Source organism: Emys orbicularis, chromosome 5 (genome assembly GCF_028017835.1).
Source record: "Emys orbicularis isolate rEmyOrb1 chromosome 5, rEmyOrb1.hap1, whole genome shotgun sequence".
In the NCBI taxonomy this organism is placed as follows: domain Eukaryota; kingdom Metazoa; phylum Chordata; order Testudines; family Emydidae; genus Emys; species Emys orbicularis.
In genome coordinates this window covers 59,111,889-59,138,631 of record NC_088687.1, presented here as the reverse complement: position 1 = coordinate 59,138,631, position 26,743 = coordinate 59,111,889, and the positions used below count along the sequence as shown (strand labels likewise).

The 26,743-nt window shown below is 38.9% G+C and overlaps 1 protein-coding gene across 1 annotated transcript in view; it reads left to right on the top strand.

Moving 5' to 3' along the window:
* NR3C2 (nuclear receptor subfamily 3 group C member 2) overlaps positions 1 to 26,743 on the top strand; it is a 273,186-nt gene that overhangs the window by 213,744 nt on the left and 32,699 nt on the right. Inside the window, exons 4-6 of the mRNA XM_065405555.1 lie at positions 2,839 to 2,955; positions 19,925 to 20,269; positions 20,746 to 20,890. Of these exons, the coding sequence (XP_065261627.1) occupies positions 2,839 to 2,955; positions 19,925 to 20,269; positions 20,746 to 20,890 (607 nt within the window). The remainder of the gene's footprint in view (positions 1 to 2,838; positions 2,956 to 19,924; positions 20,270 to 20,745; positions 20,891 to 26,743) is intronic.

Here is a 26,743-nt window from a genome sequence, read left to right as displayed (position 1 = left end):
ACTTTACCACAATGCCTGAGTGGTTCCTCATCCCTTCGCCACAATCTGCCAGTGTTTCCTGCGGTGCTGTTCTTGGCCTTTCGTCTTCACCCTCTATACTCTTTTTGTGAACAACCTCATTCATTCCCATATTTCAGTTACCGTTTCTACGGTGATAACTCACAAAACTACCTCTCTCCTCTCATTTACCCCCCGGCCATCGTGCCTCTCTGATATCTTCACTGGTACCTCAAACTCAATAAAGTGAAAACTGAACTTGTCCTCTTTTCTCCCAAATGCTTCTCCTTCACAGTTCACTGCTAATGTTTTTATTGTGTCTGTTGCACGAACTGACAACCTCAGTATTGTATTTGACTTTTGTCTATTCTTCTGAATCCATGCTCTTGGCAAATCCTGTCATTTCTTTCTCTACCCCTTCTCTGAGCTCTCCCCAGTCATGCCACAAAACCTCTTTATATGTGTACATGACATCTGTTACCACAGCTGCTGCAAACTCATCCTTTTCTGATGTGCCCAACATTGCATCATGCCCCATCCAGTCTAGTCTGTATAAAAGGATGCAACTAAAATGATCTTCTCTTACATCACTCTGACCATGTTATGCTAGCACTTTGCTGCTGTCCTCTTTCCTTCCACATCAGATTTAAGCATCTTGTGCTTATTTAAAAAAATTCTTCATGATACTGCCCCGCCTGCAATTCTGCTCTTATTTCCTCCTTTTCCCCTACTATCTACAGTTGTCGCAAACTGCAAAACTGAATATCCTTTTGTATCCTTCCCACACCCTCATCTTCATGCCTTCTTCCATTGCTTATACTTCCTTTCTTTTATTCATTGTGAACCAAATATCTACCCTCTCTCCATTCAAATCCATCTGTTGGGCTTGATTCATAACTGCATAAAATTGGAGTAATGCATTGGTGAATCAGACCCTTATTTGCAAAGCTTTCAGAAATAATCAACTACATATAAGATAACTGATTAAAACAAACACACTCTGAACTGCTTAAAAAGATTGGACTCTGTTGTGATAGTTTATTTTACATCTGCCCTGTATTGTCTGTTGATAATTTAGATTGTAAACACTTTGGGGCAGGGACTATATCTTTATTTTTTGTACAGAACAGAGCTTTGTACTTGTGGGTCTTAAATAACTTGTAATGATGATACAACTATAGGGGCTCACAAAAACCTCAACCCCAGTGTATCTGAGACCCATTTTTAAATAAGCAGTTTAATCCTGTTCACGGGATAGAAAAGAGATCCATCTAATGAGTGATGCAAATATTCATCTCCTCATTAAAACTGAAGGTCCTGCTTCCGGTAGCAAGGTCTGTAGTGGGGTGGTTTCTGTTTGCTTTGGAAGCATGAGGGAAGGTTCTATTATAGGCAGTGATGAGCTGCCAAAATCTTAACAACCGGTTCCCTATAAAGAGTTCTGATTTAAGGGATGTGCCACAGTATGTATTTTTTGTACCAATAGGGTTACCATACATCCGTATTTTCCCGGGAGGAATTTTTACATTTTAAAAATTCCTCCCGGATGGCGATTTAAGAACCAAAAAGCCTGACATGTCTGGGAAAATACGGATGTATGTTAACCCTACCTAAAGTTCTTTTCTAAAAAGATGGGCCTGAACTAGAAATGAGCTCCGTTTCACATGTGTGGGTCCCCGCCACTCCCTGGGGGTGTGCTAGGGTGACCAGATGTCCCGATTTTATAGGGACAGTCCAGATTTCTGGGTCTTTTTCTTATATAGGCTCCTATTACCCCCCACCCCCGTCCCGATTTTTCACACTTGCTGTCTGGTCACCCTAGGGTGTGCTCATGTGTGGGTCCCAGCTGCTACCTGCCCCCCTCATTGAAGCAGGTGTGCAGGGTTACTGCCCTGGGAACTGCAGGGCACCAAGTGGACGTGGGGCAGGGCTAGCTGGAGGCAGGGGGTGCGGGGCTGGCTGCGGGCAGGGCAGGGGATGCGGAACTGGCTGGAGACAGGAGGGTGCGGGGTTGGCTGGAGACGGGGGGGGGGTGCGGGGTTGGCTGGAGGCAGGGCAGGGGCTGACTGGAGGTAGGGGTTGGCTGCAGGCAGGGCAGGGGGGTGCGATGCTGGCTGGAGACCGGGGTGTGGGGCTGGCTGGCTTCAGGCAGGGCCGCAGGGGGGTGCGACAGGGGTTGGCAGGGCTGGAGACAAAGGAGTGCGGGGCTGGCTGGCTGCAGGCAGGGCAGGGGGTGCGGCAGGGGCTGGCTGCGGGCAGGGCAGGGGGTGCGGCAGAGGGTGTGGCAGGGGCTGGCTATGGGCAGGGGGTGCAGGGCTGGCTGGAGACGGGGGCTGGCTGCGGGTAGGGTGGTGGGTACTCACGGGGAGAGCGTCTCGGAGCATCCCGAGCAGCAGGACACAACCCAGGTCCAGCAGAGCAGCCGGGGACCCACCAGGCAGCAGCGGGAGCTCCAGGGCCAGGGGTCGGGGGAGCAGCAGCAGCAACAGCAACAGGGCCAGGCGGCGGCCCACATGGCTCCTGCACCGCAGCACCCCCGGCGGCCGGAGGAGGAATTACACACTTCCTGGCAAGAGCCCATCAAAGCCGCAGCCCCCCTCCTCGCAGGGAAGCGGGTTAACAAGCGGTTCTAAAACCGCTTCAAAATTTAACAACCGGTTCACATGAACCGGTGCTAACCGGCTCCAGCTCACCACTGATTATAGGTCACCAAGGTAGCTAGAAAATGGGAAGAGAGATTCTGTGCATTAACGGGAAACTCAAAATGATTGCAGAATGAATGGAAAATATTTATATATATGGTATCCAAATAACATTCTGTTTTGTTTTTGGTTCATTCAGGGCAGCACAATTACCTATGTGCAGGAAGAAATGACTGTATTATTGATAAGATTCGAAGGAAGAACTGCCCGGCTTGCCGATTACAGAAGTGTCTACAAGCTGGAATGAATTTAGGAGGTAAGCATAACATTTTTAGTTCATTATTTTAATTTTATTGGGCAAAAATATTTTAACATGCTTCTTTTTACATACATAGCTGCATAATCTCAAACCTTTACACTGAGAGAAGTGCACAAAAGCTAATAAACCCTATTGTCATTCTAAATCAGTTTTTGGGAGATATGTATTTTATGGCTCAGAACAAGAAAAGTGTGTGTTTGATGCTGACAGTAATTTTAGTAGTTTCACTAAAGCTAGGAGTGTGGAAGCTTCAAGAATTGTGTATGGGATTTTTTGTGGTGATGGTGGGGAATGTTCTTGAGATCATTTAAAAACATTGTATATCTTAACAAAAGACAAGTTCTTGCAAAGTGATATCTCTCAGCTTTAATGTTAATGTCCATTCTAGTGAAGATTGAAGTCTGCTGTAGTTTGAATATGCATTTCTATTGATAGATTAGTGCTGCCTAATTCATATTCAAATAACAGGACTCAAAACTTTTTCTTTATAATATAATTATCACAAATATTCTGAAAATCATGTTGTTGTCATCGTCATCATGGCAAATCCCAAAGGGACTTGGCCTCCTTGCAGATTGAGCGCCACCCACATCGATCTCTGGCTAGGTCCTTAAGATGGTTTGACTGGATATTCAGTGCATGTCCGTCACTGGTGATCTTATCACACTACCGAAGCTGTTGATGTCCATGTGATCACTGGATGTATAGTGGCATTCTTTGGTATACATATTTTGGAATTCATTAGTCTTCTATTGCAATATATCCATACAAGACAGCCACTGAAACTGAACCTGTTCTGATGGAGGTGATTGGTGGGTTCTGCTTTCAACATCCTCATTTCTGATCTTTTCCTGCCACTTGATGTGGAGTAGCTGATGTAGATGATGAGAATCGAAAACATCAATCCAGTCTTCTTCAGCCTTTCTCAGTGCCCACATTTCAATTCTATACAACAGAGATGATATAACAGTAGTACTATAGATCTGCAGCTTCACAGCAACTTTGGTGTCACAGCGTCCCTGTAGAGGCAACTGAAGGGCCCAAAATTGCTGCCTTACTAGTGTCTGCATCTTTCGAGCATCCTCCTGTACTGTCTATGATTGCCCAAATATTTGACAGTTGCCAGCTGCTCGATGTTCTGTCTTGACAGGTTGACACTGAGGTGATTGTAATCAGGAGCTGGAGGCTGCTTGATGGTAATGGCCGGAGACTTTGTTTTCTCTGGATTAATAAGCAGACCAGTGTGCACCTCTTCTTGTTAAACCAGATCGTCCATCAGCTGCAGTGATTCACTGAACTGAGCCATCAAGACAATATGATCGACATATTTGAGATCTTGAAGCAGTATGGTGTTCAGCTCAGTGCAACAGCAAGAGCTGTCCCCTCAATCTTGTCCATCAACCAATCAATGCCAGTATCAAACTATGATGGTGAAAGAATGCAGCCTTGATGAATTCCTGTGGCGATAGGAAACCATGCCGTGTATCTGTTACTCAAACACAGCTTTCCATTCTATTATAGAGCTCTTCTATCAATGGCATTCCTGGGAAGATAGTGTCAAGTTGCATCATCAGATCCCACAGACTTGCTCAATGCACTGAATCAGAGGCCTGACAGAAGTCTATAAAAAGTGGTGCACATGGCTTATTAAATTCAGCAGTGCTTTCAAATAGCTGTCTCAAGGTAAAGATCTAATTGGCATTGGAACGATTAGTTCTTCGAGTAGTGTCCCCATGTTTGCTCTATTTCAGATGAGCGGATGAGCCTCTCAAGCCCTTGATCAGAGATTTTTCCGCTAGGAGTGTCTGTTCAGCCCGCGCATGCACCTTATGCCGCCTCCTCTGAAAGAGGTGTAACTGAATAGTAGGAAGAGGGCAACCTGTACTATTTATCTACAGAAATGGAAGAGATTCTCCCATTGGCTCTGCTCTTCTTGCTCAGAGAAATAAACTCAATTTAATTTCTCACCATCTAATTTGAAGGAAAGATAAACCCCAAACACAAACTAAATCAAAGCTGTCTTGGACTTCCAAGGGAACTTATTTTCTAACCAAATAGGTTGTATGTTTTGGACAGGGCCTATAGGAAAACTTCTTTAAATTCTAAATTGTAGTCCCCAAATATTGCTTTGGAGAACAAGGATCCCTCTTCCTAGGGTTTGTAAAGAAATTGACTCTCCTTTGTATCCCTCCTGATCTGTTGATCAGAATGAAAGAATGAAAACTCTTACTTAATAGGGGAACTCAAACTCTTCTTCAATAGAAAATTTTTTAAAGCACATCACATTTTATAGTTAGCTACCATCTTACTTCTTTCTTCATCTCTGTAATGGAAAACTTTGTAATAGCAAACAAAATTGACAGAATAATGGAAAATCCAGGGTAAATATTCCACATTTTTGTGGAATAAATACAGTGAGTTTTATTTTGCTCATCTTTGCTCATCCTCATGTATTCTGCTGATCTTTTTTGACACCATTGGTCTTTTTTTCTGGGTTTACAGTAATACAGACTGTTATGTGTGTATTTTGAGTATGGACATTTTGCCTTATAGTGTTCAGACATTTTTAAAAAATATAGTCCTTTGATTTATGTTAAAGCACCTGTGCCGTGTTTTGGCACCTTTTACAAAAATGTATCTAAAACAATGCTTACAAAAACCAACAGATCTTTGCATGAAGACTCACCCAAGTTAGTATAGCTATTTTATCATTTACCACCTTATTATATATGATGAAAATTGTAACATCATCTATTCTCTTTTTGTACTCTGATAGCTTTTGGACAATTATTCATGAAGTCACCACATAATGATTTCTTCAGTGAGGTTATTTACTCCATAGGTCTGTCTGATTTTATGAGAAGGGGCAATAATTAGTAGTTGCTACAAAAGTTAAAGTAGCTAAATGTTAACATAGTCCATCCCTCTCCTTCATAGAGAATCTCTCTCGCTTTCTCTCCCTCTCCCTGCAACAAGTACTACTGTGAACCTTTTCCGTACCCATTGTTTGGGGTTTTTTTTGCTTCTAATGCTGTATGTTAGACTTAATTATTGGAAGAGATTCAGATGAAGCAACTGTATTAAAAATGTATGCTGGCCCATTTTTAGTCTATGCTTTTTTCCAAGATACTGTAATTAATTTTCAATTAATTATGGGCCAGATAGATTTAATAAGTTCTGAAGTTTTCTTCCTAAATGTACTATGGTACAGGCCCAGAATACTTTTCTTCCTTGAATCCTATCAGAAAGTTATAAGGTAGGCTGAGGTCTACCGAGGTTTGTCCCTTGCAACAACAAGAATTTGATGGTCTTAAGGCTTACTGAAATATTGTTAATATGTTTAAGATAAATAGGATTGATTGTCAATTTGCAAATTAGATGATTTACCATTCTGGCTGTGGAGACTACAAATCTTATATAAAGAATACATAGGTAAGTTAGGCCCTGAACTTGTATTCACTTACATCTGTGAATAACTTCATCCATGGGATTCTGTTACTCTCTTAGCTCTACTTAATGAAATATTCTTAATGTATTCAAGATAATCTGAAAGAAAGATTGGATCAGGTTATTGATAATATGATAAGTCTTTCACTACTTTTTCCAGATCTAAATTACACTCAAATTGATAGGGATTTAAAATGGTGGCCTGTGTGGTCTCAATTCAGTTCTTAGTGCATAGGTGTTATCCTTTCCCCAAAATTATCATCCTTACATTTGACATGAATTGTCACCCTTCATAGAAGTATGATTGTAAAGTCCAATGTACGTGGAGATCGAACAATTTTTTTTTTACCCATAGAATAATATCTCCAGGTCATGGTTAAGGCATGTTGAACAAACAGCATGAAAAATATTTGTGCTGCTGGCTTTGTATTAATTCTCTGAATACTTCATTCAGTTTTAACTGGGAAAAAAAAGACATACAGGTATTTATTAGGGTTGGTGGGAAAATGGTAATTATTTTCTGTGGAAATTTCAAAAGAAAACATATTTTCAGTTTTTGGAGAAGGAGAAAAAGAAATGGGTGGAGAACTGAAACGTAATTTTTTTTAAGTTGAAAACCAAGAAAAGTTTTTGTATTTTTCATTGAAACTTTTCATTTTGGGAGAAATTTATCTGCAAACATTTCATTTTGATCAAAAAGCCTGTATATTTCCATCGTAGTATGTGTGTTGATCCCACCATGAATTTATACCTAAAGTTAGTCTGCATATCAGAGCCCGCCATTATACATGGAGTGGTCTCTCAAGGGAAGTTGTAAAAACCCCATTATGCATTTAAAACTTTAGACTTCACAAAACACTAGGAAATCTAGTTGCTGTAGGGAACAATCCTGCGTTAGCAGGGAGATGGACTAGCTAGCCCACTGCATCTTTTCTATCTTTAATTTCCATAATCCCGCCTAAATGTTTCACAAGAGTTGTCTGCTTTTTCCAAGTCCTAAACTATACAATATGGAATTAATTCTGTCCATGTGTGTGCATGTGTGTCAGAGAGAGAGAATAACCTCTAATTTGAACCTTTTTATTTTTTCATTAAACAAAACTTTCTTAGCTATTCCAAAGTATTCGTGGTTTAATTTGATCATGCAAATTAATCTGATTAGCATAACTATATGTTAGAATGGAAAAAGTTACAGAAACTAAATATGCAATCATTTTTTTGCCCTTTTGTAATGTACAGTTTTAAATTTCACAAAAATGTACCTGAATATATTACTGAATACTATTTCACCTGAATTATGAACACCTTACTTTTGTCATTTATATTTGGATTTATTTAGGTAATTTAATTTTCAATTACTCTATCTTTTATTTCCAAACTGAAATGAAAAATTGACTAGAATCAGGTTTATCCCTATTTTCCAAATGCAAATTAGTCTAATTTGAAAAAGAAGACACAATAAGAGTGCATGGTTTAAAAAACGCAACAACCTTATGTTCCATGAGAAAGTTGTAAATATTTTGTTAAATTTTAGGCCGTTTTGTTGTTTTTAACATCTACCAATTTTCAGATGCTCGTTAGTTGTGCTTCACATGATGTGTATATTACATTACCTGTTTTAGCTCAGTAAACACATTCAGGTTTCACAGAAATCAAACAAGTTATGGTGTTGAATTTTAAAATCTGAGACATTTTTTTGACAAAAAAGAAACAGGAAAATCAATGGTCATGTTCAATGTTGTCATTTGGGAGGGCTTGTTCTGTTTGTAACATAATCTTGAATCTTTGTAGCCTGCAACCACACTACCTTGTGCTGTGATCTTGTCAGAGCTCATAAATTAAGTAGCCTCTGCCCAGACCTGGAAGAGCTATCTGCAAGCCAATCCAAGTTGCTGCATGAAGTTCTTAGTGATAATTCAGTAGGTGACATTTTCCCCTCTGACTCAATACTTGTGGGTCAGTATTGCGTTATGAGGCATTATGTTGCTGGAGAGGTCATCTCTTGGATCAGGGGTGGCAAATCTGTGGCTCTGGGGCCACCTGCGACTCTTCGGAAGTTAATATGTGGCTCCTTGTATAGGCACCGACTCTGGGGCTGGAGCTACAGGTGCCAACTTTCCAATGTGCCGGGGGATGCTCACTACTCAACCCCTGGCTCTGCCCCAGGCCCTGCCCCCACTCCACCCCTTCCCACCCCCTCCCCTGAGCCTGCTGTGCCCTTGCTCCTCCCCCTTCCCTCCAGAGCCTCCTGCACGCCACGAAACAGCTGATTGGGACGTGCTGGGAGGGAGGGGAAGGCACTGACGGACGGGGCTGCCGGTGGGTGGGAGGCACTGGGAGCTGGTGGGGGGAAGCTCATGGGGGGCTGCTGACATATTACTATGGCTCTTTGGCAATGTACGTTGGTAAATTCTGGCTCCTTCTCAGGCTCAGGTTGGCCACCCCCGTCTTGGATGATACGTAAACTAAATTCTTTGGTCCTTTTCCTATGCTTGCCCTTCTTCTTTCATCATCAGCAAAAACAATAATAATAATAGTACAAACCTTTAGAGGCACGTTTTGCCAGTCATAATCTTTCCCCCTGGATCTTGTTTACATTGTTGGAACAACTTTTCTTGCTACTTCGCTTTCTAGTGTACTCCATGTGAGTAGATGCTCTTCCTCCCCAAATCATTCTGACTCTCTACTTCTTCAATAGCAGGAATTCAGGCATCCAGAACTTGATTACCCAGAAAGTTATAACGATATTTATAGCTATTTACTATGAGTATTTGTGATGTTTTAGCTCTTCTTGAAGAAACAACAGAAGATAATTACAAACACATTTAGCTACTGGAGCTGTTAAGAAGGTATTTAGGGAATGATGGCAGGAATTCAAGATTTTGGGGAAATGCTGACATCTGACCTTAAACTGATGAGCAAATTATCCATTTTTAAACTAATTTTGAGGAAACTATCTTCTGCACTTTACATTTTCTTTCTCTAGTTTTATTTGACTTATTGCAGCACAGGAAAATACATTACAATAGTATATAAACTAAAAGTATAAATATAAAATGTTAAAGCATAAATACCAATGTTTATGTGACCTATCAAAACTCCATTAACTGCTATCTATCAGTAATGACATAAAAAACCCGTAAAAACTCAGTTTCATGGGACAAAAGGTAGTCTTTTTATATCTTGATATCAATCATCTTAACTGTATGAACTAATCCATGCCCTCCTCCTCCATCTATGAGGTTGCTCTTTTGGGGAAACTAAGATACTAGAAACTCCATAACAAGGTGCCCTTTGTTCTTTTTCCTGAGAGAGAGCTCTTATTGCTGCTTTGGGTTTTGCACACTTTAAATTGATCTAAATAGTGCAGTAGCTCCTTCTACTAACGTCACAACCAAAATATATTGTTAATGCATTGTTTCTTAGCAGTACATGTGCATTATTTCAAGTTACCTTAACTTTGCTTTCATTTTTTTAACTCAAATTACTGTACTGCAATGATTTTTCAAGTTACTGTTTTATTTTCTCAAGGAAGCACTGTAGCGTACACTTGTAAATAGGAGTGGATGGTAAACGTTAGAATTGTAGTTGACTAATTTATGGCAATCTAGTACTTGGGTTTTGCTTCTAGTTCTTTGTAAGACTTGTATTTGATGAACATGTGTAATTTAATATACCATGCAAAACTCCAAAAACACTAAATGTGACATAATTTATGAATGAATAAATAATAGATTAATTATATGAACATCTGAACAAGAATGATTAAGCCTGGCTTTCAGGAAAGATAACATTTTCTTTCTTGGACAGTTATTTTTAAATTCTTTGCATATTGGATTGCCATTTTAAAATGTAGTCAATGCATCTCTCTTGTTATTGATGAAAGTTCACAGAAAGACACTTCATATACTAAAAATATTAGCAAATTTGCAATGTGTCTGTTTTGCTGTTTTTTCCAAGATATGATATGTGGGCAGAATCTTCAGACTTCTAGCTATTTCTCATTAAGCTTTTTTAGATAAAGCTTTTTTAATTTTGATTTTACCAGGAAACTTCTAATTGGCATTTGGTAAAAGTTGTTCCCTCACAGAGGAGTAGTATCCTATGAAGCTGTTATTTGTCAATTAATCATCACTTTGAGGATTGCTAAAATGTAAGCAAATGCATTAGACTTTTTTTCTGGCAACCTAAATATTCCTGTAAAATAGTCTTTGGAAATAGGCCCCACAGGCAGGCTGACACTGAACAACAGTGCAGGAGATGAAGATTTCTTTCAAGCAGCTTCTCCATAGCCTCTCCCTGTACATTGGAACTCTATCTGTTCTTGTGATTTTTTTCAGGCATTGTAACAGAAGGCAGGATTTGCCCCCAAGTACACAGTTGTTCTGTATCTGCTTGAGAAAAACGTGAAGATTATTTAAAGAAAGAGAAATAAACTAGAACTGCTAGTCAAACAAAATATCTAAAACCTAGGACACCCGTTATTTAACTACAGAGTCCAGAGTAGCTAGAAACCAAGACAACACCAATTATTTAATTACAGAATTGTTGAACCACAGTTCCAGAGTGTGTATCTAGTAATATTCATTTAACAATCACTGTTGACAACTCCACTATTATCCTAATCCTTTGGGCTCACAACATTGGTATAATTTTCTACTCCTCTCCTTCCTTCCTTCTCTCACACTGAAGCTGTGCCTAAATTCTACTTCTGTGCTTTTCCTTCTTTTTTTACATATACTCCACTTTTTCTTTTTCCTTTCCCCCCCCCCCCCCCCCCATGGCTTTTCTCTCTGTGTTCTGTTCACTTTGTCTTGTATTTCACCTTCTCTTTCTTTAAACCTTTTTCTAAAGTAGAGCAGCATGCCCTTCCCCTTCATTCTGTATTTCTTGTCTCTTCTCTGTCCTTGTTATTTTTTGTGGCCTATCTTCGATCTTTCACCTGTTCTGTACTCTTCCCTCTTGTTTTCCCCTTTCTTTGGTCCCTCTCCTGATAAGTTCTTCTCTTCTCCATATGCAGCCTCTGTTCCATGCCTTCCATTCAGTGTGTGTGCATGGGGGAGAAATGACACACTACACTACTCTTGTAGTCTCTCCCTTTTCCTTATCCCAATTGCCTGCTTCTCAGGTAAATCCCCATAAGTTTCTTGTGGCAGTAAATCTGGTTGGTCTGCTGATTATGTAAGTCAGGCAGTTGTTTAAGAAGTCTTAACAAGTGGGGCTGTAGGAAGAGAGGCTGACACTTCTGGCAGGGTGTGGCTGTAAAGCTGTTTGCTCCTCCCTCTCCTTTTTCCAAAAAGACTGTGATGGTGCATCACTGTTGACTAACATGTTTTTTTTTTTTTTTTTTTTTTTTTTTTTGCAGGATTTGGGTGAGGCTAAAGTTCTCCTAGCCATGATTAGCTTAGTCCTTGTATTCCAGCAGAATTTAAACTAAGATAAATAGAGCTCTAACTTTGGCAACGTTAACTAGTCATTAGCTGTGCAAACAATAATTAGTTTGTGATGGGCAGCAACCAAGCTGTTCTCTGAATACATCACTTATGTAAAAATTCTTCTTCCCTTGTGCAAGGGGAACATTGCTTGTTACAGGTGCTCCTGCATTTGATTTTGTGCTTATATTGTAACTACAGTTTTTTTAGAAAACATTTTTGTGGTTATTTAAGGCAAAAAGCAGGGGAAGGGGAAAATTACAAGGGATCCTGTGTTACTTAGATGTGTCTCAGCATGAAAAGAAAAAAGTAATCTATAGATTTGTGGACTAAAGAAATACAGAAAAACAAAATACTATACCATTATAACACAACCAAATTAATCATATTAATACTGTCCAATATTTGAGTATGGTATTATCCAATAGTAGTAGCATGCTGTTTTCAAGCATTTGTTTCCCTGAAATATGATAAGTCAGTGGTGAAAATGAAAATTATTAATTTCAAGCATATATAAGAGTTCATTAGAATTCATATTGCATAAATTAACATTCAGCAATATGAAATACAACATATCTATCACCAAAATTATACTATCTGCTTTACAGATCATAAGAAGACAACTTTCAAACTTTCAGGACCCAGTTTTTCACCAACATTCCACAGGTTCAAAAGAGAGGGGCTGGTATCTGTGTACCAGCTCCCTCTTCAGTGCTGGCCTCTCCAAACACTCATTTTAGGAAAATGTGGTCCATCCTTCTTGCCTGAGTCAAAAGGCTGAGGTGGGGAAGGGGGAGAAATATCCTCTGCCTTGTTGCTCTAACAGCATTTTATACTACCTGCTAAAAGCAGATTTAATACAATGTTTCCATTTTCCTTCTTCACCAGAGCTTGCATAGGGATTCTGTATCTTGTTTCCAGGCAGATGTTGATACTTAATTTAAGCATCTTTACGATTAAGTCCTCTGTATATCCTACCAACTCATCAGGCTCCCTTACTTTAAGGATTCTCACATCTAGATTCCAAGTCTTCACATGGTTTTACAAATTCTCCAAACATCTCTCTTAGAATAGTGGGCGTAGTCCTGCTCCTATAGTTGAAGTTTTACCATTTACTTCCATCAGTTCAGGATTGGTCCTATTGATTTTAACCAGGCTCTCATTTAGTTTTGTTTATTTCTCCATTGTAAATATATTAGTGGTAGTAGCAGTAGATTATCTCCGTTTTAGTTTTATGTAAGTGGACATCCATTTTAGCTGAACAAGTAGAGATGACTTTTCTGATATGATCTCTACCATGTTTCTCCACTACAGAGATGACTAGTATTGTAGAATATAAATGTTATTGTGTACTGCAGCAATACTTTTGCATATTTTCCTCTTTTTCAACAAGAGGTGCGGATTACTTGTTGCTGTAGTGCTGTCTGTAGCTTCAAAAAGTCAACATTATATGATTTTCCACAAGACTTCCCCTTGTATTTTATTTTAAATTTTGTATTCTGGTGCCTAAGAATATTAGACATCTACAAATACTGATCTAACAAAAAAAATCTTCGTAAAACATTCAAGATGTTAAAGCCAGAGCCATTTGCAAGGCCTCTTTCACCACACTTCTCCTTTCTTCAACTATTAATCTGTTTCAGAAAGCCTTAAGAATATAAGAATTTAGGAACTGTGGTACAGGATCAGAATTGTGAAAGTCTTGTCCTAACCCTTAATAGTTAGAGATTGGGTTAAGCCCTAGAACATGATGTTTTATATCCTTTCCAAAACTTTTTTTTTGCATAGACTATTATAACTTTTGATATTCCTATTATTCACATAAGTGTCCAATCACTCTTAGAATACTGATGTTGAATTTCATGATATGAATTACACACATGTTTCTAAAGAAAATAATTATAGGATTTGAGCTTTTGATTAGCAGTTATCTTTATTCAGAATTCCTGCTGATCTGCCTTGTGACTATGTTAAGTTTTATGACATTGTTGGGTACGGGCAGAAGCTATGATGTATATTTTCTCTCCAATTTTGAGTTGTCTTTATTAGCTTTATATTTGGTAGTCCAATTAAAGAACAGGTGTGAAACACACCTTAAAAAAATTAAACTCAGTGCAGTTACTTCTCAGAGGTTCTCAGAATCTTTTGTAGTTGGCTGCTGGCTTCTGTGGGAATTGCCAAACCAGTTGAGCTAGAGTCCTGGCATGAAACCAAATGAAAAACACAGTTCTTTTCACTGTAAACATGACTATAAAGCAGTAATATTTTTTGTTTTGATGGTATAACGGAAGAAAATGAAATTGAAACACACTTTTTGTGATATTGTCATGAAAGAAAACGAAAAATAAACACAAAAATACTTGGAGAGAAAAAACAGAGGATTTATATCTTGGTTAAATGGGCTGTCAGTTTAGCTAAGCTGCTAGATGTTTGTGGGAACTACCAAACCAGTTCAGTTAGCATTCTGGCATGATCCCAGATGAAAATATAGTTTCTGCTTCTGCACACATGAAAGACGCATAAGATTCTTGTTCTTAGACTCATTGTGCTAATGGAAATAAAACATAGAGCTTGAAAAACATAAATGAATAATAAAAATAAGCAGTGATATTTGATCCTTTTTTATTCTTTCAGGCCTATTTTTAACATTTTTCAGTGATGCATGTCACTGTTAACTCATTATCAAGTATTTTGCTGAATGTGGACATCCTAGCTTTGCTCTTGGGATACATTTGGTTGCAAAAGTGCTAGTTCAGCTTTGGCTTGCTAAAATAACTTAATAGTCATAGTGATCCCATCTCTGCATGCAGTACTGTACACATAACTGCATTCAATAGGGAGCAAATAAATTTTCACTTACTTTACAGTAAGTTTAATAAGTTTGTGCACATTGCCGGTTTGGAACTCAATATTTATTGGGAGTGGGGAGGAGAGTAAGTATATTTACCAGAACATAAGATCAGCTGCTGCTTTGTAGGGGCTCCTACTGGATACCATGTATTTCATTCTGAGGCAGGTAAGGAAGGGAGTTCAAAGAGAAGCTGTGTGCCACCAGTAGGAATACCTCTGTGAGTAAAACGAGCAGGGTTTATCCTAATGGATGTCCTCTAGCTGGCTGACAAAAATGCTAAAGGTGTTGCTGCTCTTTGGTGCCTGCCATAGAACATTATTTTTACATTTAATGTACCTCATATTATTTTTATGTTATTTGATCAGGTCTGGGATTGTTAGACTAGAGGATGGGATTCATGGAGCATTTAACCATCACTAAACTAGGCACTGGCATTTTATTTTTATTTGCACTGGTTGCGTTTAGTTTAACAAGGTTTTGGATCAGTTGCATAATTATACCTTTTCAAAAAGAAATTAGAAAATGTCTTATGGTTAAGGTTTAAAAAAAGAAAAAGAAGCAGGTAGTAACACTAAAATGGAACAATAACTATAATCTGTTAAACAGTACTGTAGAGCTGCTTGAAATGTAGGAGTAGGAGCATCTTTTATGGTAAAGTGAAGATATGGTAAGTTAAGGGAAAATATGAATATTTTTCAGAACAGAAAAATCACTGATATGGTGAATTAAATACTAGTGAACAATACATAAATAAGGCTATTTTTAGAAAACTTGTCTCCCATTTTATTTTTTCCATTTTTTTTCTTCATAAATGTTTGATCAGATTATTACAATTACTTTAGAAAAATCTACTTTGGTGATAGTCCCAGACTGACATGCTAATGTCATCACATCCATAGAGGTAGATTGCTAGTGTACGAAAACATTTACTCCTCCAGTTGTACTTCTACTCAGAGACATTGGGCCTAAATGATTTGGTTAAGTTTTTGTACTTTATAAAGATTCCCAATCTATTATACATGTGGCTGGTTGAATAATTGAATTTTAAATTATGACAGGCAGCTTTTGATTAATACTTATACATAGTTAGTTGTATATTTTATCCTTTTATAAAAATTTCCCTCTGGTTTGCACACCTGTGGGCATCTCATGGTTATGTCAACACTGCAATTTCTGCATAACATCCCTAAGATTGCAGCTCAGGTAGGCATACCCATGTGATTGCAGCAAGGCATACCCATGCTAGCTTTAATCTAGATGCAGTGGTGTGGGCTCCAGTGCATGCTGTACAAGCTGTCCAGAACCCTGGCTATGTACTTATGTTGCTAGTCTGCGCCGCCGTGTCTTCACTGCTGTTTTAACATGCTGAAAGCTAGTGCGGGTTTGCCTACCCAAGGTGCAGCTGCACTTCCGATTGCTGTGTAGACATACCTACAGAGAAAGAAATAAGAACGAAAAGTACAAAGATATTCTCCAGAAAAAAAAAAATGTGATGCAACTTTTTTATGGAGCAGCGTGTATGGATGTTTTGCAGTGATCGCATGAATGGAGCTGAACATGCACTTGCTACCGGGTATAGTGCTCACTGTTGAACTCATGACTAATCCTATTGACTTCAAAAAAACTACTCCCAGGACTGGATCTAACAATAGGGTCAGGCCCAGTATATTGAAGGCCTTGCATTTTATATTATTTTATTACCATCGTGCCTCGGAGGCACAGTCAATATGACCCAGGACCCCATTGTGCTAGGCACTGTACAAACACAGAACATAAAGATGGTCTGTGCCCCAAAGAGCTTACAATCTAAATATAAGAAGAGAGACAACAGATGGTAACAGACAGAGAGGGGAGTACAAAAAAATAAATAGTATTGGTCAGCATGAATAGTGGTCTAAGCATACCAGCAGCCTGTTTTTTGTAGGCATCATGGAAAAAGAGTTTTAAGGAGGTTGTTGAAGGAGAATAATGAAGTGGCTTTGTAGATGTTTATGGAGAACTCCTCTCAAGTATGAGGGATGGCATGGAAGAAAGCACAAAAGTTCTTTCAAAAGTGTTTTGAAAATGTAACAAATGAGTGATGTAGGCTGGCATCATGGGCTGATCGGAAGCAGGAATCAATATCGCGATAGTGAATAAGAGATGATAGTTAAGGTAGGGATAGGCTCAGAAGAGCCTTGAAAGTGAATGTTTCAACACAAGCATCTTGTGTTTGATGTGATAACGAAGGGGGAGCCAGTGGAAGGAGGCCAAGACAGAGGTACATGCTCAAAGAAGTGGGCTAGGATAATGATCTTAGTAGCAGCATTTTTAATGGCTCTGAAGGGTGAGATTGCATTTGTCAAGGCCAGAGAAAAGGTGCGAGATGAGAACTTAGAGAAGAGTTTTAGCTCTGTGGATGGGTAGGAAAGGTTGTATCTTAGGGATGTTATGTGGAAAAAATTGCCAATATTTAGTCATAACCTATTTATTTTGATTTTATTATTCTTTTGTTTCAGTTTTCTGTCTTCATCACATATTCTGTTTTAAAATAATGTGTACAGTATCTCAGTGCATCCATCCTGATGTTAAGGGAAGCATATTGGAGTGTTTTCAGCTACAAGTGCAGTGCCTTTGACAGTATTTCAATCATTAGTTTATTATGGTGGTTTATTTTGTTTTGTGTTTACCTGGAGACAGAGTTCTTTGGCCTATGTTAGAGAGGAGATCAGACACTAGATTATCATAATGGTCCCTTTTGGCCCTAAACTCTATGAACCTCTCTCTCCAAGTCCTATAACAGGCAAAGAAATTGAATTCACTGTAGTGTAGGGCTAAACATTGGCCCATGCTGTCCCTTCCCATCTTAAAGCCTATGAGAGTCAGTGAAGAGGAGGATCTCTGCACTTAGTTCATCACCAGTCATGTCAGTGTTGCACTTTTACTCCTCCCCCCAGAATAAACTGTGGGCTCAACTCCCAAATCTGGGAAATATCCTAGATCCTAAGACAGCGGTGGGCAACCTGTGGCCAGCGGGCCGCATGCAGCCCATTAGAATAATCTGATTGCGGGGCACAATTTATTTATTTTTCTTCTGCTTTTGGCTGTCTGCAGGGATGGCCCCCGGCAGCTCCCAGTGGCCGTGGTTCACCGTTCCCAGCCAGTGGGAGCTGCGGGAAGCGGCGGACAGCAGGGACTTGGAATCGGCTCGCTCCTGGGCTTCTAGGGACCAGTTGGATGCTTCAGGCTGACATACTAACCTCCAGATACGAAGTAGAATGCCTGGGTTGTGGAGTCCAACGCAAAGCCTCATATGGAAATTGTGTCTTTTAAAAAATAAATGTTTTTGGCCCAGATGTGCAAGGATTCCTCCTCTCCTCCCCCCTCCCCCCCCGGCCATCATGGAATTTTGGAGGTTTGCGGAATGTTCCTACCCAAAAGGTAGGAATGATGGGAAAAGTCTCCCATTTAAGTTTGTAAAATAACTTTTTTTCAGGTCTGGGCCTTTATCAAAATAAAATGTTCTGATCGACCAGAAACAAACAGAAAAACAAAGAAGGCTAATTTCATTTTGTGGGAAATTTCCAGGTTTTTTTTTTTTTTTTTGTTCCACTGCCTTGCTCACATGGGGAAAAAGGTGCTTTTTATGCTTTCACCTCTCCCCACTTCTTGGATATCTACATAGCATTTCGTCTTTAATACAGAAGATGTTGACAGAATCAATTCATGATCCACTGCAAGTTGGGAGATTCATCTAAGTTCTCCCTTGAGAGCCACCCTCCCCCAATATTGAACTCATTGATTTAACAGACCTTTTAACAGGAATCACAGTCTATACAATGTAATATGTTGACATAATCTGGATCTTTTATTCTCTATGCTTAGATAATATGGTAATATATGCTATGTAAATATCTAAGGTAGAAGTTTGATTAATTTTACTTCACTGTGAGCCAAATCATATACCCTGTGAATGCCCAAGTAATGAAGAAAATGAGGTTTCTGCAGCAGATGGAGGGAGAAAGGAATCTCCCTCTCTTACTCTCCAGTGAACTACCAGCAAAACTATTCTGTAGTCTTGCAGCTGGTGGAGCTTCTGTGGTAGTTGTTCCCCTATGCAAGGGACGGGGAAATGTAGCTGATTGTTCCTCGTATTTGCAGAACTATCAGTCACTTTACATTATGTGAATGGAAAATATGGAGGGCCCTCTGCACCCGACATCCTTTCATATAGTAGAGATATATCATTGTTGCTGTCTTCCGACTGAGAATATGCACCAACGGAGCATAGGGAGGACAGGATTTGCTGTTTAAAAATGAAGTTTCAGTATGGTCAAGTTCACTGTAATAAAGTAGTACTATAACTGAAATATGTAAAAATTGGCTTAACGGCAGGAAGTGGGGAGAAGTGAATTAACAGCAGAGAGAGAAAAGTTTTACACTTCTCAGGCTCAGGATTTTTTGGTTAACTGGCTATATATGGTCATAGCGTAATTTCAAAAGTAGCCAGAAGAGAAGTCTGAGTCGTGAGATGAGAAAGTACTAGGGTAGAAAAAAAGAGTTACAATGACAAAGTGGTTTGACTAGATTAGACTAATAGGTTGATAAGTGACTTGTGATTTGTGTATAGAAATGGAAAATAATAAGACTAGGGGCCAGAAAGAATGATCTTGGTTACCAAATGTGATATGAGACTAGAGACCATGAAGAAAAATGTTTGGGTGATAGATGATTAAGATAAAAACCTACAAAACAAATCAAAACCATTTTTACAATGTTTCATGTAAATTGAAAAAGGTAACTAGGAAACAGGGTGTATTTATAGAAACATGAACAATAAATTAGCAGACATTATTATTTCACTATTGAAATGATACAACGGGGGACAACAAAAATGATTCATGGTTGTAGGAGAATTAATTATTATAAACTAAGAGAGGTAAGCCGTACTTGATTTTTGTTAATTTATTTGCATTGGGGGGGAAAGGGGGGGGAGGGGAGAGTGTGTCTTAGAAGAACATTTTAGAGATAGAGATGACATTTAGGTTTATTGGTACAGTATATCCTGGATTTAAGTGGGTAGGAGCCTGCTTATATATTTTTCTCCTGGCCCATGTTCCGTTGTGTTCTGGTATTGTCATGCTTACTATTGGAAAAATGGTTTCCATATTAATTTCATTTTTGAAATAATCTTTTTATGCCTCCATCAAGTAAAGGTTGTATCAGATTTCTGTGATTGTATTGTTCTTCTTTTCAGCCCGAAAGTCCAAAAAGTTGGGAAAATTGAAAGGGATGCATGAAGAACAGCAACAACAACAGCAGCAGCAACAGCCACCACCCCAAAGCCCAGAGGAAGGGACTACATATATTGCTCCAGTAAAAGAGCCATCTGTAAACACAGCACTTGTTCCTCACCTGTCTGCTATTTCACCAGCACTTGCTCCTTCACCCTCTATGGTCCTTGAAAGCATTGAGCCTGAAATAGTGTATGCAGGATATGATAATTCAAAACCAGATACAGCGGAGCACCTGCTTTCCACTTTAAACCGCCTTGCTGGCAAGCAGATGGTTCAGGTGGTAAAGTGGGCAAAGATACTTCCAGGTAAGAATGTATTTTATTGTATGTTTTCTCTTTTGAAAATAGGATTTGTGGCTTAATATGCCATTTGCCCAACAGGTCTAGGTAAAATTAATCTTCTTTCATACATTTTAAAGATAGATAATATGATATTTTTGCAGGGGAGGAGGTGATAAATATTGTATTGAATCGTTAATGTAATGATTGTTTTTTGTTTTTCTGATTGAAAATTAAAACTTTGTCTTGTTGGTATTAGTAATAACCATCTAAATAAAATAAATGTTGGGTTGCTAGAACTAAGAGTTCTGTTTGACTGTATTGTTTAAAATGTGCAGACTAAGAATAGATTTCAGTGCTACAATTGTTTCATTGAATATTTTGGAGAAATGTAAACTGTTAGGGAAAGGTGAGCTTTTTTTCCAGTTTGAGCTTAAGGTAATTCACACTACATTGCACCTGAATGTTGATTGTAGTTTGTGATTAATCATTTTGTTCTTCAGGATTTAGAAACTTGCCTCTCGAGGACCAAATTACTCTAATCCAGTACTCATGGATGTGTCTATCATCATTTGCCTTGAGCTGGAGATCATACAAACATACAAACAGCCAATTCCTCTATTTTGCTCCAGACCTGGTCTTCAATGAGTAAGTATCTATTAATTGGCCTTTTCAAAGTAAGATGGATAGAGTTCAGATATAATAATATTTTTAAATATATACACGGAGTATGAAAAAGTCAAATACCCAATTTGAAATGTAGATACAGAAAGCTGAGCAACTGAAAACTTCCAACAAAGCTACACTACCTCCTTCCAATTTTCTTTGTGTATGCAAGTGCATGTAGAATGTTCCCAAAACAAGGATGTTATGTTGGCTTTGAAATATGACTGATATACAACCCAGATTAATAGAAAACAGTCTCTTTTTGGTATCTACTATAGTTTGGAAGAATATCTAATGTCTAGGAAATGTGAATGTTTAAGTTGCGAGTTTTTCTAAGCAGATTCAGATAATGGTTCTTTTGTTAACAGTATACAGCTGCTCAATGTGTTTTCATGACAATCATAATTGCCCTTCTTTACAGTCATGAAAGAAGCTAAAATGTTTTTCTATAACGAAACATTCCTAGTTGTATGATGCCAAAAAAAAAAAAAAAAAAAAAGACTGAAGGAACTATTCCTTCCAAGCATGTGCATTCCTTCATATTTTAAGTTAATATTTTAGTGCTGGTTACTTGCTGAATTAGTGATTTAATTTGTGTTTGTTTATTCAGAATGGTAGGGTCAGGAAATAAAAATAACCAAACAGTCAAATTGAGATAGCATCATATGCTCATTCCAGAAGAGAGCTCTTTCTAAAAGTATGAAAGAGGAACAACCAATAGAACAGGAGGAGTGGTGAGGAAGAAAAACAGAAAAAGAATGGACAAAAAATAGAAGCTTCCAACTCAATTCACTAAACCATTCTGAACCATTTCTCTTGAAGAATGTGCTGCAAAATGTTATTGGTACTATTTCTGCATATGTTACTGTGCAGAGAATTAACATTTTATGTACTTATTAGTTATTGCATTGTTTTGACATCATCAGCCTGATCCAAAGCCCATTAAAATCAATGAGAGTCTTCCCATTTACTTCAAAAGGCTTTGGACCCAGTCCCATAATGGTAAATGTCAAAACAGGTTTGACTAAGGGAAAGGCATTAGTCGATGGGAATGTGGTTAGAAATATACTTTCAGCCTGTGTGCTGAAGAAATTGAATAGGGAGTTCAAAACTTATATTAGTAGGAATTAATCCCACCTGCAAACAAAAATGTACTTGCAGTTTACAACGAGAAGTAATAGTAAAATTAGCATAAAACTCTAGCAGTTGAGTTAAAAAAGTATGGATTGAATGAATGGACTATAGACTATAGGACTATAAGGGGGATAGAAAGCTGGCTAGATCATCGGGCTCAACAGGTAGTGATCAATGGCTTAGTGTCTAGTTGGCAGCTGGTCTTAAGCAGAGTGCCCTAGGGGTCGGTCCTGGGGCCAGTTTTGTTCAACATCTTCATTAATGATCTGGATGATGGGATGGATTGCACCCTCAGCAAGTTCACGGATGACACTAAACTGGGGGGGGGGAGAGAGATATGCTGGTGGGTAGGGATAGGGTCCCTAGTAACCTAGACAAATTGGAGGATTGGGCCAAAAGAAATCTGATGAGGTTCAACAAGGACAAGTGCAGAGTCCTGCACTTAGGATGGAAGAATCCCATGCACTGCTACAGGCTGGGGACTGACTCGCTTGGTGGCAGTTCTGCAGAAAAGGATCTGGGGATTACAGTGGATGAGAAGCTGGATACGAGTCAACGGTGTGCCCTTGTTGCCAAGAAGGCTAATGGTACATTGGGCTGCATTAGTAGGAGTATTGCCAGCAGATCGAGGGAAGTGATTAGTCCCCTCTATTCGGCACTGGTGAGGCCACATCTGAAGTATTGCATCCAGTTTTTGGCCCTCCACTACAGAAAGGATGTGGACAAATTGGAGAGAGTCCAGCAGAGGGCATGAAAATGATTAGGGGCCTGGGGCACATGACTTAGGAGGAGAGGCTGAGGGAACTGGGCTTATTTAGTCTGCAGAAGAGAAGAATGAGGGGGGATTTGATAGCAGCCTTCAACTACCTGAAGAGGGGTTCCAAAGAGGATGGGGCTAGGCTGTTCTCAGTGGTGGCAGCTGACAGAACAAGGAGCAATGGTCTCAAGTTGCAGTGGGGGAGGTCTAGGTTGGATATTAGGAAAAACTATTTCACTAGGAGGGTGGAGAAGCACTGGGATGGGTTACCTAGGGAGATGGTGGAATCTCCATCCTTAGAGGTTTTTAAGGCCTGTCTTGACAAAGCCCTGGCTGGGATGATTTAGTTGGGGTTGGTCCTGCTTTGAGCAGGGGGTTGGACTAGGTGACCTCCTGAGGTCTCTTCCAACCCTAATATTCTATGATTCTATGAGTTCAATCATGGGTTTTATGCTGCAGGTTCTAAAATAAATGTCCACAGGAGTTGCAGAGGCTGAGATTAGGATCAGATCAGTGAAAGGTACTATCCACTGCCTGCAAAGAAATTTTAAGGATATGCAAAAAAAGCTAGCTTTGTGAAAAAATAAGATGAATGAGCTGAACTGCTCTAGATTGAACAATATACTTCCTATAACGCTATCAAAATCAGAATCCCACAGGGACTTTTGGAGGTTGGAAGATGGAACTGAAATTGTAGATAGATTGAAGACTACTTTGTTTAGGATTTGTTGACTATTAAATAATTTGATGCATATAGACTATGATAAGAAACCATGGTAATAGCGGCCTTTGAACTACCTAAGAAAGACAAGTCCATAGAAATTCCTTGTTCGGCACTAAGGGCATGAATTCTTGGGAGTGAAGAAATACCTATAATATTGAATGAAAATATCCATTTAAATAAACAGAAACAAAAATGTTTAAACTTGAAAGAATTAACCACGTCATGCTACGTTAGAAATCATTTATACCCTGACCTGGGAATTCTGATTGTCCTATGGGTAAAGTTGTATTCTGCTGGAAAAAATTAAATTGAACTCAGCAAAATCTGCAGGACTTGAGCATATCTGGGGAACCTTTCCTCAAACAAAGAGGACAAAAAATATGATAGACAGTTGATTGCATAACTAAAGCAAAAGTATCCTCTCATTTTCCATATATCATGTAATCTGTTTTTGTCCTTAATTTACCCTTCATAACTTCAGAATCCAGGCTGAATCCCTTTAAGACAATTTCCCTTGTCTACCTGTGGTAGCATTTCACTTTATTGCCTCACTCTGTGCATTTGTTTCTGCATCTTTGTGGAAATGTATCATGTCCACGAAAGTAATGATGAGTGCCATTCACATACCTTAAACATTTTGTTTAAAAAAAAAAAAAAAAAAAAAAAAAAAAAAATCCAGATGGCTTGAAACAAACATCGTGCTCTGAATGTTCTTAAGACTATCTCTGCTTTTTCTATTGTTATTATTTATAGTTTTCTGAGTACTATGTAATGGTAGATTCCATTGTCTTACAAACACCCAGCGCTCCCTGGTGTGCAGGGGGATGATAGATATCACTACATCCTTTGAGGGCTTGTCTATATGGGGACACTCAGGAAAATTAATCTGAATTAATTTTTAAAGTGGATTAGTTAAACTGCATTAAACCCCTGTATGGATAGTGTTATTCAAAATTAAAGTGGTCTTACTTCAGTTTAATTAAGTTGACCAAGTTGAATTAACCAAGTTGAATTAAGGTTACTGTAATTATGAATAAGAGCATCCACACAGGATTTTAATGTGGTTTAACTAATCCACTTTAAATTCACACCTTTAATTTAATTGGATTATTTCCTGAGTGTGTCTGTGTAGACAGCCCCTAATAGAGTGCAGCATGCACTGCCCTATACACTTGATCAGCTCTACTGGCTGATGCTGGGTGAGAGAGAGGTGCCTGAACTTGTCTCCTTCCATCTCTGTTTGAGACAGGTGCCTCTAACAATACTTGCTCAATGCTGTTCTTGTTAGTCCTTCATAACCAATGCCTGAAGAAGTTGTCCTCTGTCCTTGCACGAGAGATGAAGAAATAATATAATACCCAGCTCTAATATAGCCCTTTTCATCAGTAGATCTCTAAGTGCTTTACAAAACTATTATCCCCATTCTACAGAGGGGAAACTGAGGCACAGGGCAGTGACGTGACTTGCCCAAGGTCACTGAGCCCTATCACTGGGTACTGGGAATAGAATCCAGGTCTCTTGACTACCAGAATAGTGCTCTGTGCAGTAGGCCACACAGCCAGGACAGTCCTTATACCTTGACCTATCCTATCATGGGGGGGGGGGGGGTTGGACACTTTGTTTTGATGAACAATTAATAAAAAATAGTTAAATGAATATAACTGAATAAAATGGAGGGTGGTGTCAATCCCAGAAAATGTATGAGATGCACGAGTGAGTGAGGAACAAAGTATAGGATTATATACACACTAATGCATTTTTGTTCCTTATATGGTAAAATAACTAATAAGTTTATTGTTAGTTTTTAACAAATTGTTTTCTTTGACATTCAGCATATTATCTTTTCACTTTTTTCTTAAATACTGTGAGCAAAAGGAAGTTCTACATCTGAAAATGTTGGAAATGGTGTGATATGGTGACTGTTTTCTGTGACTCATTTCTTATTCCTCTGATGGCTGGCTTACAAGAAATGATTAGCAAATGAGAATCTCTTGTTACTTATTTGTTAAGTACATCCTTTAATCATCAAAAATGTATTCCACAAGCCCCTCCATGCCTATATTTGATTTGATTTCCATGTTAGGGTTACGCAGGACTAGAAATATTTGCCCACCTTCACCAGCCTCTGGTGTATACCTGAATAAATGCCTTTATGAATTATGCATATATTCCACCTCTTTGACTGTGCTTAGAGAACAAGATGTGAGCCGAGTGATAAAATGAAGATAAAATGCTTTTCAACTACGTCTCTTAATGTGTTGTGGAAATTTCTAAACACTTTAAAATTGGTATTAATTAAACCAACACTATTTATTTTGTTCATGTGTGTGTATATATACTATATGTACACTGCTTGAATGTGTATATTACACAGCACAGGGGTCATCATTAAAAGTGAATATTTATAGAGCATTACTTCATCAGAATTATTTTCCATTGTAAACCTAGTGAAAGATTGTGCTATACGTGGTGCAGCATAGTGGTTACTATTGGTAAATGTTGACTTAAATGGAAATCATTGTATATGTAATATATAGAAAGAATAAATGATGAGTGTGGTGCAGTATAAAGTTTTTATCAGTAGCATGCCTTTCAGCTGGCCATATTACTTACGTGTAGTGAAGCTATTATGATGCATTTTCCCACCATAGACAGGAGGTCACATTTTCAGAAGCACCCAAGTGACATAGGGGCTAGATCCACAAAGGGAGTCAGCCCTGACACTGCCTAGCTGCTTGGCACCCTAGCTCACACCTATGCCCCAGCAGCATTCTTGAAATATGCATTCCACCCCCTATTTCACCTGCAGGGTCCAATCTGGTAGCCATTCTGGGAGCACACCTATTCGGGGCATGGGGGGGAACATCTCTAGGGTACCCAGTAGCCCTATGGTTAGGGCACTCATCTGGGTGTGGGAAAGTTGTATTAAATGATTAAATATATATTGGGCTAGAGAGGGAAAGTGAGAGCTTGACTCTATAGCCCAGTAGTCAGGGCACCCAGATGGGATATGGGAGACCAAGTTCAATTCCTTACTCCAAATCAGGTAATTTGAAGCAGGGATTTGAAAAAAGGTCTACCATATCCCAGGTGAGTGCCCAGGCAATTGGATAGAATGATAGAATCCTGAATGGATAGGCGCCCATTTCCTTTTGACAGGTGGGTCTTAGATTCCGCCTCTCTCCTCAGCATTTTTTACTGGCTGACTTAGGCAACTCAT